An 18,752-nucleotide genomic window follows, 5' to 3' on the forward strand; every position below is an offset into this window, starting at 1 on the left:
ACTCCATCCCAAATGCCTCAGGTCTGCTGACCAGGCACCCTGCACCAGCCTGCTGCTTTTACTGGGGCGCCCTCGTGACCCAGGCTGGGGCACTAGCGGCTGCCCAGGGAAAGGGAAACGAGGGGTAGCCCCATACTGAGCACCCTGCCACCATCAACTTTAATCCCCAGCTATCTTAGTAGTAATGGCAGGGGAGGTTAGTAACACAACTAAAACCAAGACTAGTACTGCTGCTAATAAATACTCATCAGTTTGAAATGACTAGACGCCTACTACTGCTAATTAATACTAATCAGTTTGAAATGACTAGCCCATCCTATCATTCTGAAAACTCTAGTGGTAAGGGGCTTCCCAGGGAGCTAGAACAAGTGGAAGGACCCAGGCCTGGCGCGGGTTAGGACTGTGTGTGTGTGTGTGTGTGTGCGTGTGTGCGAGTGTGTGTGTGTGTGTGTGTAGGGGGGGGATGGGTTCCAAGGGAGGGCCGAGGGGGGAGGACGGAAGGAGGGGTAGAGTTTCAGGGCGGGGAAGGGGGCGCCGGGGCGCAGTGACGGGAACCAATGAGCTGCCAACTCGCGAATCTCCGGCGTGACTGCCGAGATTGACGTGGAGGACACGTCAAATTGATCCCCGCACTCCGCAGCCTCCCGGTCAGACGAATTTCTCCTAATCGGATGAAGTTCACCCTAGGCCTGGGGTCGCGGGCGTGGAGAGTGTCCTGGGAGCGGGCGGCGGCGGCGGCAGCGGGCCCGGGGGCGGGCGGCGGCGCGCTCGGCGGCGGCGCACGGCGCTCTTCCAGTCCGCGGCCCGGCCGCCGCGGCTCTCGGCTCGCGCGCGCCCTCCCTCTATGCCTCTCCCGCGGCGGCGGCGCCCCAGCTCTCCCGGACCGCGCCGGGCCCACCCCCGGCCGCCTCGGCGCCAGGCAGCCGGCCGGCCCGCGCGCCATGGGTAAGGGGCGGGCGGACGAGGCGGGGGGCGCGGGGGCGGCGGTGTCCCGGCGCCTCCCTTCCCTCGCGTCCGAAGTTTCCCGGGGAGATCTGGTCCGGGATTCCAGACCGGTTGCGTTCTCCGCACGCCCCCAGTCCCGGGAGCGGAGGGGGCGCTCGGCTAGTATCGGGAGGGGATGTTCCAAGTAGACGCGCCAGAGATCGCAAAAGGGCACGGAGGGCTGGAGCGCGCGGCGCTCCCCTTCGCCGCCCCTGCGCGCATGCTGACTCCCGGGACCGGACGCGGTCTGCTCGCTGGGATTCTGAGGAGCCGCCGGTCACCGTCGGAGGCGCCCCGGGTGCGGCCCCTGTCCCCGCGCGGCCACCCTCGGCTCACCTCCGGTGTTCTCTCCCCTCCCCTCACTCTGGCCGGGCGCGTCCGCAGAGCAGACCTACGGCGAGGTGAACCAGCTGGGCGGTGTGTTCGTCAACGGCCGGCCCCTGCCCAACGCCATCCGCCTGCGCATCGTGGAGCTGGCGCAGCTGGGCATCCGACCCTGTGACATCAGCCGGCAGCTTCGCGTGTCCCACGGCTGCGTGAGCAAGATCCTGGCGCGCTACAACGAGACGGGCTCCATCCTGCCCGGCGCCATCGGGGGCAGCAAACCCCGCGTCACCACCCCCAACGTGGTCAAGCATATCCGGGACTACAAGCAGGGTGACCCCGGCATCTTCGCCTGGGAGATCCGCGACCGGCTGCTGGCCGACGGCGTTTGCGACAAGTACAACGTGCCCTCGGTGAGCTCCATCAGCCGTATTCTGCGCAATAAGATTGGCAGCCTGGCGCAGCCCGGGCCCTACGAGGCGAGCAAGCAGCCGCCGCCTCAGCCGGCGCTCCCGTACAATCACATCTACCAATACCCCTACCCCAGCCCCGTGTCGTCCACGGGCGCCAAGATGGGCAGCCACCACGGGGTCCCTGGCACAGCGGGCCACGTCAGCATCCCCCGTTCATGGCCCTCGGCTCACTCGGTCAGCAACATCCTGGGCATCCGGACGTTTATGGAGCAAACAGGTCAGTGGCGCCGGCCTTCGGTAGCTTTCCTGGAAGGGGCAGAATGGAGCGAGGGGGGCAGGAGTGTGGGTAAGGGGATCACTCTCACCGGGGCTCCTCCAACCGCTTTTGGCTCAGGGGAAGGCTCCGGGCTGGCCAGGGAGGCTGAGGGTCCTGGGGCCTTCTGTGGGAGTCCTCGGACATCTTGAACTTTTTATGACAAATATGGAAAATATTTTCCCAAATGGAAGAGCAATCGCTGACCACAAATTCAGAGCCCTGAAATTGCGCTTTTTCATTCTTGCAAAAAGTATGCAAACCCCTATCACCAGATCTAAGCCAAACAAACCGCAGTCAATTCTGCGACATTTTCTTTAAGACTAGTTTCTTCCAGGGTCCCTTATCATTCCGGAAAGGGCTCTGTCCCTCCCAGGCCCAAAGACTCTTTGAGTAAAGGGTGAAAGGTCCACCTGGCCCAGTGACTTGAGTCTCCAGTAGGCCCCACAGCCTTGCAGGTCCTGAGGCTGAGACCTGGATCACAGGCGCCTACAGGCTGTGGCCGTCCTTAGGATGGAAGTGCCCATGGATTTGCCCTCGGCCTACAATGAGACTCAGCAATCTGTCTGGGTGTGGAGGGAGAGGAGGTGGGTTGGGGGCAGCTTTGATGTGGGCTCGGGAGAATGGTGGGGGCCGGAACTGAGCCCTGAGTCTCTGCACTGTCCCCTGCCCCTAGCAGAATGTTGTGTTCCTAGGCGAACAGACTCAGCAGGAGGGTAAGAGGCAAAATTCACTGTAGCCTGAGAGAGAGAGAGGAGGGGCGGGCGTCCTGGATGAAACTGAAGGCTTAGCTCCAGCGGCCTTGAGCCACGTCTCCAGGCCCGTGCACAGGCTGTGTTTCTCCTTGTGGCTCAAACTCAGCCTGGGCCTCAGGCTCAGGCCAAAGCTTTGCATGGAGCAGCCCACGGGCAGCTGGCAGGGAGGTGACCTGGCCAGGCCTGAGCTCAGTTCTGGAGCTTTCTTTCAGTTTCGTTCGCATATACCCGCGCCAGGAGCAGACCTGTCCCCCGACGCTCTTGGGTGGCTGAGCTGACACTTGTTTCAGGACACCCAGGATGTCTCTGCAGGGAGTTCTGCACAGAAACAGCTTCTAGCCTTCCAGATGCTTTTTGAGACATTGAGAAACCCCGTGTAATTTTTTTGAGCCTTGTATGGATTTGAACTTGGACCTTTTGGGGCACCATCTCTGGACAGCGGAAAGGCGGCCTGGGCCGAGGTCGCCAGCTTTGGCTGCCAGCTGTCTACCGGCTGGAGATCCCTTGTTTCGCGGGAAGCGGGTTGAGGGCTGAGGGGAGGGAGGAGTAGGCCCATCTGCCCTCCTGTGCCGCTGGGAGCAAAAGCGAAACCTGGGGCCGTGGGCGCATCTGACCCTTGGAGGTTCAGAGGAGCCCTGGATTCGCCCTTGGATCCCAGGTAGACACTTGAAGGCCCGAGTGCGCCTGTCCTGGCAGAGGGCTGCCCACATGCCCTTCTAATCCGTCCTGTGTCCCCGCAGGGGCCCTGGCGGGGAGCGAAGGCGCCGCCTACTCCCCGAAGATGGAAGACTGGGCGGGAGTGAACCGCGCGGCCTTTCCCGCCAGCCCCGCTGTGAATGGGCTCGAGAAACCTGCCTTAGACACGGACATTAAATACACGCAGGTAACCGAGCGCGGGGAAAGAGCCGTCCTTCATCAGGCGAGTGGAGGAGTTGGGGGCTGGTTAGAGAGAAAAAGAAGAGACCCCCCCCCCACTACTCCGAGGTTGGGGGAAGCGAGCTGGGGAGACAGTCAGGGTTTGGCTGCCTGGCCCGGCATCTGCGGGCATATTTCTCTTTTTCCTAGGCGCGCTGGCTTTCAAGGGGATTGAATTGCATTTTGGCCAAGACATTTTTTGCTAAAAAAGCTGGGACGAGTTAACACAAAAGAGGACTGACTCCCTTTCTCTAAATTCCGGATGGTGACTCCCTTGACCCCTTCACCTTTTATGAGCACTTTTAGAGTTGGAGTGGGCATCACTTTGCCGGAGTTCTTTCCAGGACAGTTAGAGGCCAGGCTTCGTGTGGGAATCATGGCTAGACAGCAGGGGGAATGAGGATCCCCCGCCCCCGACCCCTCCCGTAACTGCCTGTGCTGGGGAAGCCTGGGGGGTCGCCTGCTGGTGACAGGCTGTCGCGCTCTCTCCTCGCAGTCGGCCTCCGGCCTCTCCGCGGTGGGCGGCTTCCTCCCGGCTTGCGCCTACCCGGCCTCCAACCAGCACGGCGTGTACAGCTCGCCGGCCGGCGGCTACCTCGCCCCGGGCCCGCCGTGGCCGCCGGCGCAGGGTCCCCCGCTGGCGCCCCCCGGCGCCAGCGTCACCGTGCACGGCGGGGAGCTCGCGGCAGCCGTGACCTTCAAGCATCCCAACCGAGAAGGTGAGGGGTGCGGCCGGGCGGGCAGCGGGCAGGAGGGCGGCGGGCAGGAGCGCTAGGAAGGGTCCCTGGAAGAAAAGCGGGGAGACAGACAGCGAGACCGACAGCTAGAGGCTGGAGTGGGTACTGGCCTAGATTCTTCGCTCGGTTTATGCTTTCAGTCTGTTAACTTCTCAGAGTAGATTAAACAGGTGTAAACTGTGTCCCTAGAAAGGCAGGAGGAGGTTGGGAGAGGCGCTAGGACTGTCTCCCCAGCTGGTGTGGAGAAAAAGAGTCCCCTCTTTCTAAGTCTCGTTTCTCTGTCCCTAGAAAGGTCTAGAGGGCACCCTCCAGGGGCAGCTTCCTGTGGCCTGCAGGGCTGTACTGTCTGTGGACCTGCCAGTGGCACCTGAGCCCGGCAGGTGGGCTGGACCTGCTCCGGGCTTCTTCCGTGTCCTGCCCGTCTTTTCCTCCAGGTCCGAGTTTCTTTTTTTAATTCCCCTCCCCCCCCATCAGGCCCTGGCCTCGCCTTAAGCACGTCCTTTGGGAAAGGAGAGAGCATTTCAGTTCTAAGCCTCTAAGGCTAGACAGGCTAGACTCAACTGTGTGTGGTGGTTTTGGGGATCCACCTTTCTGCAGGAAATGTGGCTGGGGGTTTCTACCTCTTTTGCCGCTGCCATCTTGCCCACCCCCTCCTCCATAAATCTGCTCTCTGATAAGCCAACTAACAGATTTGAGGTATTTGACAGTCAACAGCGTGAGGGGCCTCTTCGTACACTGATCTTTGTGTTCTAGTTTTTCCTACAACTTGGGAAAAACTCATCTGCCCTTGAGTCTGCATTTTCCTCACTGTGAAAAGAATGACAGGATTTGCCAATTTTGAAGCTGCCGCTTCTGGGTTCTGGGCACCAGAAAATTGCAGCTTCGGCTCCTCTAGAGAAAGGAAGGAGTCATCCCCGGGAGGCGGGGTGCCAGCCTCCCTGTAAAGGAGGCTGAAGACAAACCTGGGGGCAGCATGGGCCACAGGGATGTTCCAGATGACCCAAGGGACCTTTAGCAGCTGACCTGCCTCATACTCACCCAGGCAGAAGTGGGGACAGGTGGCATCCATAGGTAGAGGACAGGCATGTCTGGTGACACCCAGGCAAAAAGTTTTATTTCCAAGTAGTTTCATAGTTTCATTGAGACGTAATAGCACAATCCGTGAAAGAGACGGGGCAGGGACTAGATGTCACTGTTAACAGTCACGCAGAGGAACAAAAGTTTTCAAAAAATATTTTCACCTTTCGTGGAGCACAAAAATTCTGGGATATCAATTTACAGATATTGAGAATGAGAACTCCTTTAAGCTTCAAATTTAATTTAAATAATTTAAATTCCATCTGTTCATTTACAGGAAAATCCAAGTAAAGGGGATTTTAAAAGTCCAGACTCAGAGCTCCTTCAAGCTTTCCCTTTATGGACAGATAAAGGGTCTCAGGGAAATGTTTTGCTCAGAGCCTTGTCCTTGGACTCCAGTCCACTGTTTTCTTGACACCTGAGGTTCTCTGCTGAATTAGAAATCAAAATGGGACTTATCAAATTACATTAATGAGACTAAACATTTAAGCAAGTTCACTTGATTTAGAAAAGTGTAGCCAAAAATTTAAATGATCTCCCCTGGGGTGACCCCAAGGAGCAGCAAGACTTAGAAAAAGGATTCACTAACTTCAGAACGATGAGGTCCTTTTCAAACAGCCGCTCTGTCGTGGAACATGTCAAGCACTACATTAGAAACAAGTTATGAAATGTAGATAATAATCCAGAGGGGAAGCTGCTAAATCCAGTTAATTTGAAGTGGAAGGGGGAACTCATTGATGGTTGATTTTCTTTAGAAGATACCTTCCTTTCAGAAATACGGAGCCGGGACTTTCCTGGCAGTGCAGTGGTTAGGACACCATGCTTCCACTGCAGGAGGCATGGGTCCAATCCCTGGTTGGAGAACTGAAACATGAAAGATCCCAGATGGAGCAGCCAGAAAAACAAAAACAAACACAAACAAACAAAAAACCCAGAGTCATTGACTGACCCTGTATTTTTACTTCCTATCATGGAGCATCCCAGCCATTTCCCAAATCTGCAGCGATAATCAGCTACATTCGTTATTAAATTAATAACAATTTCCTGATCCTGACAGTTCTTTAAAGATCCAGGTAACGGGTCATTGAATAAATCAGGTCCATCATTAAGAATGATTTCTTCAGCTGGCATACAAGTGTTTGCATTTGAACAAGAACATATAATGAGAATTACATACCGACTTGGGTTATGGTTACTCTTCTCATTGGCAGAAAAAAACGGACTTGAAAAATTGCCCCCCATCCTCCAAGTGGCCTTTGAAAAATTACAAAGTAATGCAAATCACTGCCTTTAATTTTCTACTCATTGCTTACAAAATTATCTTCAAAGAAATCAATCCCAGAAAACAGTTTACTACCATTCATTGTTCAGTTCATCAGAACAGTAGGAATAACATTTATTGAACTTCTTCAGTAAGAAAGCAGTTTTTTAGCTGAAAGTCATCAATGCTCAGTAAAAACAAATACGTTTGATCATCTAGTCCATACACGGACAATATATATTATATTTTTTATGTGTATAGACATATATTTCAGTATGTCCTTCAAATCAGGTGCAGGTGAACATTAACTATTATGCTAAGATAAGATTACTCAGATGTCAAATTATGGATTGCAGTTGATTAACTTTATCTTGGTAAAGGGTTGGGGGTCTAGGTTCCCTATTATGTAGGTGAGAACGTGTGATTAACATTTCCCATTGGTGAAAGGGAACGTTAATTCTTGAGGGCTGTGAGCACAGGAAAGTTCCACTTCATCTACATGTGAATGGGCGACGACATTCTGTGTAGGAATCTCCACGTTTATCCAGACAAGACCGTCTCCTTCTCTTTCCAGACAGGTGACAGACCCCACCAGACAAATGGTATTTACCGGGTTTGTAGAAACTCAAAGTGTCCCGGCTCTGAGGTCCTTCCCAGCCAGTTTTTGGAAAGACTAAAGATTTGGAAATCACATTTATAAGATATTGCATAGGCTCAAAGAAAATGTGTCTTTTTGTTATTTGTTAGAGACAGTTCGAGGCTTGTTCCAGTCGTCTCTGCTCCGGATTAGTTCTTGAAGGATCCTAAAAGCTATCTTTGCCAGGAGTATTAGGGCGCAGACGTCGGCCTGAGAGCCTGCCACTGCCGCCAACCGGCGTCTCCTTTGATGCATAAGACCTTGGAGACCCTTTTTCAGAATCCCCTTGACATCTCCTCCTCCCCTCCCCGCCCCGCCCCAGGGTCCCGGTAGCCGTGGAATCGAAGTCCCAATATTTTTTAAAAAAGCTTGTCCCCATCCTGCCCATTATGATTAAATGAGTTTGCAGCGCGCCTAACGAAAGGCCCGAGCTTGCGAAGCCAGCATGCCTTACGCGCTCTTGGCGCCCGGGGTCCAGGAGGTGGGGACGCAGGGGAGGAGAGGTCTTATGGGGAGGGACTGGTCGGGGAAGAGGTAAAAACACCGCAGCAGGATCGACCCCCGTAGAGTGGAGTGCAATCTGTCTCTGGCCTTCTGGGTGTTTGTTTTTCACGAGTTCATTTTTTTTCCGCTTGTCTCTCAGGCAACCGGCCCTTGGCTGAGAAACCTCCTACTCCGGAGATGTTTTCTAAACAGGCCCTCACCTTCAAGTGTGTGTAGTGGGTGGAATGAAAAAATCTGAAAACTCAGTCGGCTGAGCGGCCGCAACTGTGTTTAGGAAAGAGAGCTGAGAGGCAGGGGCGAACAAGGGTTCTGTCCTGGAAAGGTCTTCAGGTCCTTTTGCCACCTCTGCATAAAGCGGTGCGCGCGCGCGCCCCTGGTGCAGAAGTATGGGCCCGGCTCCGGGAGCTAAAGGGGCAGTGCGCTTGCCGCCGGGCGACGGCTGCTGCGGGCGTAAACAATGGGGAACTCCCCTTCGCCCCAAACTGAGGCGCCCCCAGATCCTCCCTTTAAAGGAAGACATGAGTGGGGGGGGGTGGGGAGTGGAAAAGAAAGTTGAGAATAGACGTCTTTAGGTGTAAACAATCCTGTGCCTCCTTGTGCAGAAGCCGAGCTGCAGGGCGTCGGGAAAGGGAAAAACAGGGGTTGCACAATAGTGGCGTCACTCTCCTGGCTTCCAGTAGCAAAACTTGGGCCCCTTCCCAAAACCCTAAGCAACAGAGCAACGAGCAAAATGCCGCCTGATCCGGCAAGACCACAGTCACTGACTCCGGAGGCCCCACGCCCCAGGACGCGGTGTGCCTACCGTGGCGAGCGCAGCTGGGTCCCCGGGCCGCGAGGGCAGAACGAAGTCTGGCGCCCGCCTCATGCGCAACCACCGCCCACGTCGGTCCAGGCCGCCGGGGACTTCCTCGAGGGGCGTTTTGGTGACCCGCCCCGACTCGATTTCCCCGGCCCATAGCGAGCTCTGCACTATTTGGAGGATAGTGACCTGGTCCGCGGGCAGCCCCTCCAGCCGGTGTGCCGGCTGGGGTCTGGGGTGGGTTTCGGGGGGTGTTGGTAGGCGGCGTGAGAGCATCTCAACTCCCCACTCCCTCCCCGCGACGTCTGGGATCCGAGAGCCGCCCATTCCGGGGCCGTCCCGTTCGGCATCGCTTCCTTGCGCCCCGGACCCACTTTCCTGAGCAGCGTGGGGACCAGGCCATTTCGCGGAGGGCAGGGGGTCTGCGTTATGGAGCATCTGCCGGAGTGCCCTGAGCGGAGAGCCGCGGCCCGGGCTGGGCGGGCGAGGGGCTCCCGCGGCTGGCCGTCGAGGGCACAGGGGATGCCCAGTCTCGCTGCCTCCTTGCAGTGCCCGGCTGTGGAGCGCGAGCCGCTCCTTCCCCCTTGGGCCCCGCGCTACCCACCGCGTAGCTGGGCGTCGCGGTCCGCCGGTCTCCTGCTCCGCGCCGCGCCCGACAGTGACGCCCTGTGCTTCCTCCAGCAGTGGCCGACCGGAAGCCGCCCAGCCCCGGCGGCAAGGCCCCAGACGGCCTCGGGAGCTTACACGGACTACCCATCCCGGCCTCGACCTCCTAGGGCCGCGCCTCCGCGAGCCGAGCCCGAGCCCGAGCCCGGAGGCAGCGGCGGAGAGCGCACCCGAGGATTCGCCGCCGCCGAGGTGCCCATCAGCCTGGCCTCGCTCTGCCCCGCGCCCGGAGGCCGCGCGTTCTCCATTCTCCGGGGTTTTCGGCTTCTCTGAACTTTGGCTTTGGACTGTTACATCCTCGTCTCGACTTTTCGTCCGACGTGGCCTCCCTCGCCTGCCGGCCTCCAGCGCCTTTTCCGACTTCGTCCCGGGCCGATCGCACCCTGCCTCCGTCCCCCTCGTGCCTGCTCTCCCACGCCTCCTTGCTCTCTCCCTTTTCTATCTCGTTCCTATCGACCCTCCTTTCTTCCCTCACCTTCGCCCTCTTTATGTTCCTCTGTCTCTAGCCTCCTTTCCCCCCCTGCGTCTTCCCCGTCTACGTGTCCGGCCCCATCGGCCACCTCCTCTCCTGGGCCTTTAGTCACTACTCCGCCTCTCTTCGTTGGCCCTGCTCCCCCCAGCCCTATCACTTTGCCAAGAGCCCCCCTCCCCCTCGACAGGTGAACAGGACAGATCCTCTGGTCTTTAGCCCCCACCTCTCAGGGGCCCCCATGCCTACTCGAGGCGGGGGCTCGAACCTGGGAATTGGAGAAGCCGCAGCATTTATTTCATGTTTTATCACAATGAACCCAAACAAAGCCTCGGTGAACTGTCCCTTCTCCTCCCTCCTCCAAGGACATTATCTGGAAGTATTCTTGTCTGGATATCTTCTCAGTGCCTAAGGACTGGGTTTCTCTTTGCTTCCTTTGAGGTGTCACCCCAAATAAGGTTGAGGGCAGGGGGGCACCTGCGGCCACTTGTGTTTTCTGTGGTTAGAAAACCATTCCTACCCTGGAAGTGTCCCCTCCTACTCCTCCACACCCAACAGGAGGGAGTCCAGCATATGGTAGACATGTCTGCACTGTTTTTGTTTTTTTTCTGTATTCAGGAGTCAGCCCATTTGTTAATTTAAACCACAAACTGCTTCTGGGTACAAAGGTGCAATCTGACTTCTGGTTTGCAAAGGGATGGGGTTGGAAAAACCCAGAAAGTGTCCTCTAGAGCAGAACACAAGCTCTGTTCACTGCTTCCAAGTTCAGGCACTCTGGCGGTAGGACCCTGCACACAAAATTGCAATCTTTGTGGTCAGAAAAATGTCACTGGTGAGAGTCTGACATCACCTGTTAACCATGGCTACCTTTAAATAAAGGAAGGCATCTAAAAGTCTGCTTTGTAAGGGCAAGCCAGTCTGTGTCCAGCCTGGAGTATTGTGTAGGTATGTCTCACTGACTTAGCCTCTGGGTTTCCAGCATCAACACTATTAAGAGGGAATTGTTTTTACTGGTTTACTCCTTAGCACTTGCCACCCAGATTGAGGTAGAAGAGAAAGGAAGAGGAGACGACCATTTTCAGGGATGGTCCCTGAAAACTCATGGTAGCAAGGCAGAATGCAGGAACCATCCTAAAATGAAGTTAATTCTTAGAGGGGAAAAAAATGGGAAGAAGGCAGTAAGGACTTTTTCAGAACACTTTAAAAAAAGTTCTAAAGCTAAATAAAATTATAAGAAACTATCAAATAACCCAGGGATTTCTCAGTGCAGAGAAGGCTCCACTACTTGTTTTATTTTTCCTCCCTGTGTTTGGTTCTCTAAAACTGACAGCAGAGATTTTTGAATTGAAGGTTTTGCTTGTAAGAGGAGCTGTCTGTTTGGAGGGAACTGGTGGGGAAATTATTTTCAGTGCATCTTACTTCAGTAGTACCTGCTGGAGGTATTCATCAAAATTAATGAAAAGAGTATCTGCCTTTTTTTTCATATAGAGGCTTTTATTGCTAGGTCTTCAAAGTGTCTTGCCTATAAAAAAAAGTTCCATTTTGTAGACAGGAGTATTAAGGATTAGAGACCTAGTTTATTTTTCTGGGCCACATGCAGCAAGCTATGGATCACAAGGTCTGGACAAGGAAACTGGGTGACATCATCTCATCAGAGAACCAAGATTGGGGTTCAGACTTGGAGCCTGGGGTCCTCAGCCTTCTGTGCCAGCATTTTCTGCAGAGAGGCTGCTCATAATGGTAACAGGGATAAAGCATTTAGATGAGCTTATGTGGTCAGTCATCCAAGCATCTCACAACACCCCTCCTTGTTTCCTGGAGGACTGGCTGCCTCCGGCCAGGAAGAAGGCGCCTCACCTTTTTTGAAGAAATGAGAAGAATCTATCTCTCATTGCCGTCATCCCCCCCCCCCCCCCCCGCCCCCGCCCCCGCCCCCGCCCCCGCTCTGCCACTTTTCACTCTGTGTTTGAGTTGACCGGGATCATGGGTGAGAAGAGCTGGAAAATGCAGCCCAGGAAGGCTGGAGGATGCCCCGTGCAAAGGGTGGCACTTTCCAAGTCTGTCCCCTGTGGTTCCTCCTGTGGTGTGGCTGGGGGAGGGTCTTCCAGGGTTCCCAACTCTGAGGGCACATTCAGGGGGGACATGCAGCATCTAGGCGCAGGGCCAGTGCGCTCTATGGCATCCATCCTGTCTCCTTCCTGGAGGCTGTGGGTCCTGGGAAGTCCCAGCAGGCTTACATGAAGCCGCTACTCCACCGGGTGGGGAGGGGGCCTGTACCCTCGCCAAGCCTCGTTGTCCTGAGTGTGAAATGGACCCTCCCAGGTTGTGACGTCACTGGAAGCCCGGCCCTGGCGTTGCTTCACCTGTTTGAATGATTATTCTTTTTGCGGTTAACAAAGGGCAGGAGAGTCATTTTTAGAATGATGGAAGGACCCAGAATTGAAGCGCTTTTCAGAAGAGCTCATTAAGGACTGGATTTTTTTTTGTTGTTGTTGTCGTTCTCTGTCCACATGGCTCTGTGGAGGTACTGGGGACTCATGGTAAGATTACAGAGTACTGTATCAGATAGAATAATTTGAGACAGAATCATTCCTCAGAAGCAATTTGCACTAGCACCTGCCTTTTATTATTTTTTAATTTAAGAATAAAATGTTTTAAATGAAGAGAAGTACCAAAAAATAAAATAAACAAGATGTGCAGTCACTCAAGTCACCCTTTGATTTGTTGAAAGAATGAAAGTTATATATATATACATTGTTAGAAAAGTCTAGCAGCACAGAAACATTGAAATGAAAAGGGAAAGATTCTTCCAGTCCTCATCGCTGTCCTTAAAGGTGAACGTTGTTTCCATTTTTTTTTTTTAAATGATTCCTTCCAGGAAAAAAAATGCAGACAACAGCACTCTGTTTCTGTGTATGTACTTTCCAGGTTCATCTAGTGCTGTGTTGGGTGCACATGGGTGGGGTCTGCAAGTCTGATCTTTGCACATCACCAGCTCCAGCATATCCACTTGATTCTTGTGAAAAGATGCATATCAACAGGGTTTTATTAGAAACAGAATATTTGTAAAAAGGGCCAGCTCCATGCTTTAAATGAATAAAGATGAAATTTTGTGGCATTCTTGATTGGAGGATGGGCTTAGAATGGATGGTAAGAACTTCCCTGGGAAAGGTGGCTGCTTTGGGGCAAGGAGGAAGAAAAGCCAACAAAAGGGCAGGAGACACAGAACTTTATCCTTCCTAAACACATTCTGGTTTGTCCTGTGGGTCACCGAAGGAAGCTTAAACTTGCCAGGGGTTGAAGAATGCACTTTTCCTTTCCTTCTAAAGGAGACTGTCTCTCTAGGTCGAAAAAAGAGATGGAGGCAAAGGGGTGGGGAAGACCCTTATTTGAAGAAATAATGGATAGCAATAAAATGTAAACATCCTGCACTGGCCTGAGCATTCTTTTTACTTCTCCCCAAGTAATTCGAAATCTATGTGGCATTAATCTTCTGCTGGGTGGACCCCACTTACTGACAACTGTGTTTCCCTGTTTGCTTGTTTCTTGACTCCTGTTAAGGAGGGTAAGATTTATTTAATGGAGTGGTGGTCTGGGTTAAAGCCCACTATAGATTTTCTGGCATCAGTTTTTCTAGCTAGAATTACATTGGTTGGGTTTGTTTGTTTTTTTTTTTCCAAAAGAAACTCTACCTGCTCTATGTGAGGCTTGGATAATATAAATTTAGAATCTTGCCAGAAAATGCCCAAGGAACTCAGCTGAAAGGACCTTGCATCCAGGAAGGCTGTGTAATGAGAAACATTTGATTCTTTTCTTTTAATGGGCAGGAATTATGCACAAAATGGTATTTGGTCTTCACCTTGACCTTGCTGTTTGAACTATAGCTTCATTGACTGTGGCTGAGATATTTCTAGCCAAACGGTTGGATCTCAACTTAAAAAAATTCTTCTGGTTTTGGATTTTTTTTTAAAGGACAGAGCAAGGAGGAATCACACTGTCTTCTTTTTCCAAGGCAATAAAAGGAAAACCACACATTAAGTAACAATCCAACTTGGGAATTATATTGGAACAATTATACTGAATTTAGTCTAGTCTCGTCTTTGGAGTTGAAACCAGTTGAAACCCCTGTTTCACTCTAAAGAGCTCTTCTCCAGGAGAGAATTCTGTGATCCTCGTTGGAACACACATCTGTTTCTGGGCTGGCCAATTCCAAAAGTGGAATCCCAATTACAGTTTTCATGGGTGATGGAATTTCAACTGCCTTACAATTTAACCACCTGGGTTCCCTTCACTCTTTTTCTTCTTGAGGATGAAATAAGCTGATCAAGTGCTCACTCAGCTATTAAATTACATTTCCATCCTGTAACATTCTATTTCCTTTTTCTCTAGTGAGATATATTGACTGAATGGATTATCTCCAGTGTCTTATATTAGCCATACAATTTTCCCTTTGGGGAAGTTCTCCCAGTCACTGGTGGATGTGGTTTTAGTTTTATAAGATTTAATTTTACCCTAAACAACAAATAACAAAACAAAATTTTTTAACTAGATGGTTTTAATTTCACAACAAAACTCTTGGATGAAAAAAATGAGAAAGATATTTGAATGAATTAAAGGAAATTGATTTTTTAAAAGAGTTGAATTGGAACTTGAAGCTTGTGAAACAGAAAACAAAAAAACAAGCAAAAGCTGCTTTGGCATAGTTTTAATAGGTTTAACTTGATCTAAGAAGTGAAGGTATCATTCTGGCCACGAGGGGGAGCACGCATTGTTCCAGGAAGATAAAGATGAATACAAAGATAACACTAAATATACAAAAAATTCATCATTCTCTTCAAGTGGTAACCTGTCCAGTTGTGAACAACACCTGTTTACAAGAATAGTGCTCTTCCTGTTGTCATTATTGTTGTACTTGATAATCAGATGCATTGATTCTGGAGCAAACAGGAAAGGCTGGTCATAGAGTGGGAAACAGATTTTCTCAGCTCATCCATGTGGGAATTATCAAATAAATTAGATGAGATTCAAGATCACCTTAGAGATAAATTTCACTTCTAAATTTGACTCTACTAGATACATATATATTCAATGCTTTAAATCTAGAGCAAAAAAGAGTTTTAAAAAGCAACCTAGTCAAAACAGATGTCTTCAGGAAATAAACTTTATCTGTGTTTGTGTAGTTTTGATACTTTTGATTAGTTTGTGTTTGAAGCGTCCCAATTTTAAGCATCTTAGTCATCTTTTTGAAGTTTTAAATTATTTAAAAATCATGATTCACATTTAAAGAAGGGCTGATCTTTTGTACAGAGGTAGAAATTGACTATTTCCTCACTTTTGCATTTGTTTTACGATAAAATCCTGAAAGGTCACTTATGGGTGGGGGTAAAGAGGATCTTTTCCTTAGATTAAATGAGGTGGGGGTGGGGGTCTCTGTCTTTACCTTGTGCTTTTATAGATATTAAATTCAGACTATAAGCTGTGGGACAGCTCCCTGAAAGAGATGGTCTAGGAGGAGATGGGGGTATTCAGGGGCTTAGAAGCTGGCAGATTTGGCTTGGTTCAAATCTTGGTTTTACCATTTAGCAGCAGTGTCACTTTGGGCAAGTTTTGGCAAAACTCAACAGTCTTTGTTTCCTTGTCTGTTTAATGGGACTGATAGCTCCCTCCCTGGGCAGTTGTGAGGATTCAGTTGGATCATATGTAAAGAACGGAGACTTGATTTGGGTCATGCTCATTCGTTATTAGGGCTGTTATCATCATTTTCCTCCTTTTTTCCCCATGTACTTCCCATCAACATTCTAGGGTGAATTTAATCATGTCACAGCCCTGCAGACCATATTTGCTATCTCTCAGGTTTGTGAAAGGCACAGAGGCCATTGAGACTGCTCACTCAAGTCTCTGAGCTGACCAGAACGTCAGGTAACCTCAGAAGGAGCCACTGTTGTCAGCTACTTATCAAATCCAACAGCCCTGAGACAGTCACCAAGACCTTAGGAATACTTACTGCATATATAGCTAGACATGCGGGATCACTGACAGCCCAGGAGCCATCATGACTGCACTGAAGACTTTTGTGACAGGCCCACTTACGTTGATGTTATGTGACCATGTTTCCTCATGTTAGGAAGCTAGAAATTGATGCAGAGAGACCTCAAAGGGGTTGGTTATACAGCCTGTTGCCTCAGCTGCCCATCCTGGCACAGACTGTGGCAGCCACGGTGGACTTTGGCTGTATCTTCCTGCTCTTTGCTGAGTAAATGAATTTGGAGACAAAGTCACCCCATTCTTGACTCCATCCTTTGGGCTGAGACATAAAGAGCACTAAAGCCTTCAACTCAGTATCTTCAGGAAGAGTTTCATGGAAGGTCTTCTCGTTTGGAAGATCCCATCAGACTTGTAGGAAAGGAAATGCCCTGTCCAACTCAGAAGTCCACTTTGGAGTTGGAAGTGTAGGTGAAGTCTTCATCTACTGCTGAGGTTTAATTAGAGGAAATCCACAAATGCTCAGAACCTCAGGAAAACACACACCAAGTTTGTGTGACAAAGTAACGTTTAAAAGGTAGCTGTAGGATCAAGTATTTTTTAGTGACGTTCGCCTCCATCCATCCATCCATCTGTCCAGGTCTTCCTACCTAGCAATGCTTTTTTGCTCTAGAGGGTGATTCTCAAGTCTGTAGCCTCGTTGGTTGTGTGTGAGAGTGCATGTGAATGGAATACAGCAGTTGGGTTCTGACGTGTGTCTTTGGACTTTTTTTTCTCACAACCGGATGCTTTCCAAAGTAAACAAAGACATTAAAAGATTTATAAAAAGACTTGGTCACACATTGTGAAGTGCAAAGTGTAAATGAATTTTTATAAGCGTATGGATTTCATTTTTCTTACAATATGCATGAATATAAAAATTTAAAGAAAATGTGCTGGTAACAATGTGTTTTCAGTTCTCACTGAAACTTGAAAAATAATCAGAGATGCCTGAAATATTCAAAACCAAGCATACGCCTGCATCTTATCATGTCATTTGAACCATGGGATAATGATCAATGTGGCCACCTTCCTGTCAAGAGTGCTTTTTTGAAAGAAGCTCCAGAGTGGCACTTGCCATTTGAATTCGACTCATTTCTTCCTATACAAACTTTCAGGTTGCTCTGCTCAGCACACTGTCACTCTTTTTTAAATTGCATCATGGAAAAAGCAAGAGAGTTCCAGAAAAACATCTATTTCTGCTTTATTGACTATGCCAAAGCCTTTGACTGTGTGGATCACAATAAACTGTGGAAAATTCTGAAAGAGATGGGAATACCAGACCACCTGACCTGCCTCTTGAGAAACCTATATGCAGGTCAGGAAGCAACAGTTAGAACTGGACATGGAACAACAGACTGCTTCCAAATAGGAAAAGGAGTACGTCAAGACTGTATATTGTCACCCTGCTTATTTAACTTATATGCAGAGTACATCATGAGAAACGTTGGGCTGGAAGAAGCACAAGCTGGAATCAAGATTGCTGGGAGAATATCAATAACCTCAGATATGTGGATGACACCACCCTTACGGCAGAAAATGAAGAGGAACTAAAAGCCTCTTGATGAAAGTGAAAGAAGAGAGTGAAAAAGGAGAGTAAAAAAGTTGGCTTAAAGCTCAACATTCAGAAAACTAAGATCATGGCATCTGGTCCCATCACTTCATGGGAAATAGATGGGGAAACAGTGGAAACAGTGTCCGACTTTATTTTTTTGGGCTCCAAAATCACTGCAGATGGTGACTGCAGCCATGAGATTAAAAGATGCTTACTCCTTGGAAGAAAAGTTATGACCAACCTAGATAGCATATTCAAAAGCAGAGACATTACTTTGCCAACAAAGGTCCATTTAGTCAAGGCTATGGTTTTTCCTGTGGTCATGTATGGATTTAAGAGTTGGACTGGGAAGAAAGCTGAGCGCGGAAGAACTGATGCTTTTGAACTGTGGTGTTGGAGAAGACTCTTGAGAGTCCCTTGGACTGCAAGGAGATCCAACCAGTCCATTCTAAAGGAGATCAGCCCTGGGTGTTCTTTGGAGGGAATGATGCTAAAGCTGGAACTCCAATATTTTGGCCACCTCATGCAAAGAGTTGACTCTGATGCTGGGAGGGATTGGGGGCAGGAGGAGAAGGAGACGACAGGATGAGATGGCTGGATGGCATCACCGACTCGATGGACATGAGTTTGGGTGAACTCTGGGAGTTAGTGATGGACAGCGAGGCCTGGCGTGCTGCAACTCATGTGGTCGCGAAGAGTCAGACACGACTGCGCGACTGAACTGAACTGAACACCATCATCAAAGCCACTGAGGCTTCTTGATCATGTTTTCCCTGAGGCAGAAGAGGTGTGAGCGAGGGAAAAAGTGAAAGAAAGCAATATCTGGGTTCCTATGGTTCCATGGAATCAATTCTTTCAAGAATGTAAAATAACATTTATACCTGAGTCCGGCTTAGAATCAAAGATCTATCAGTTCTGTCAAGAATGTAGCTCATAGTTTATTTTGAATTGTCATGATAACCTAACCTCTGAGAATTATTCAGGTTGTCCTAGGCTCAGCATCAGAAGAAGTTTTGGCTGCAAGAATTTCATTCCATTGAGTTAAATGAAAACAAATTAGCATAGATAGGTTTTTTCTTGCAAGCTCTGCTTTTGGTTGTGATGTTATCAGTTGCTGTAACGTTGGTAAGTATTGGTCCCTTAAGAGATTTCTTTTGAAGGTTTAATACATGTGAAAATGACAAATGGTCTAGTTAACTTCCATCTGTTTTTATCAGTGTGGAGACTTGGGGTTCCTTGGATAAAAATAAAATTCCCAGACCCTGGGAAGTATTCTTGTTTCAAAATAAGTATTATGGTTGGGAAAAAAGGAGGCAGTATTG

General features: G+C 50.1%; 1 protein-coding gene across 1 annotated transcript; it reads left to right on the forward strand.

Annotated features, from left to right (window-relative positions):
* Positions 1-671: 671 nt before the first annotated feature.
* PAX1 (paired box 1) lies at positions 672-9,495 on the forward strand. Its single transcript, XM_052651248.1, has 5 exons — positions 672-945; positions 1,369-1,998; positions 3,530-3,672; positions 4,201-4,423; positions 9,404-9,495. The coding sequence occupies exons 1-5, from the start codon at positions 672-674 to the stop codon at positions 9,493-9,495; spliced, it is 1,362 nt and encodes a 453-aa protein (XP_052507208.1).
* Positions 9,496-18,752: the final 9,257 nt, after the last annotated feature.

The sequence above is a fragment of the Budorcas taxicolor genome, chromosome 13 (genome assembly GCF_023091745.1).
Source record: "Budorcas taxicolor isolate Tak-1 chromosome 13, Takin1.1, whole genome shotgun sequence".
NCBI lineage: Eukaryota > Metazoa > Chordata > Mammalia > Artiodactyla > Bovidae > Budorcas > Budorcas taxicolor.

Excerpts from the sequence above, each read along its gene's own strand:
- PAX1 (XM_052651248.1), top strand. The coding sequence starts at position 672 with ATGAAGTTCACCCTAGGCCTGGGGTCGCGGGCGTGGAGAGTGTCCTGG. Across the intron at positions 946-1,368 it reads GGCCGGCCCGCGCGCCATGG|AGCAGACCTACGGCGAGGTG; the intron begins GTAAGGGGCGGG and ends GCGCGTCCGCAG. Across the intron at positions 4,424-9,403 it reads CAAGCATCCCAACCGAGAAG|TGGCCGACCGGAAGCCGCCC; the intron begins GTGAGGGGTGCG and ends TTCCTCCAGCAG.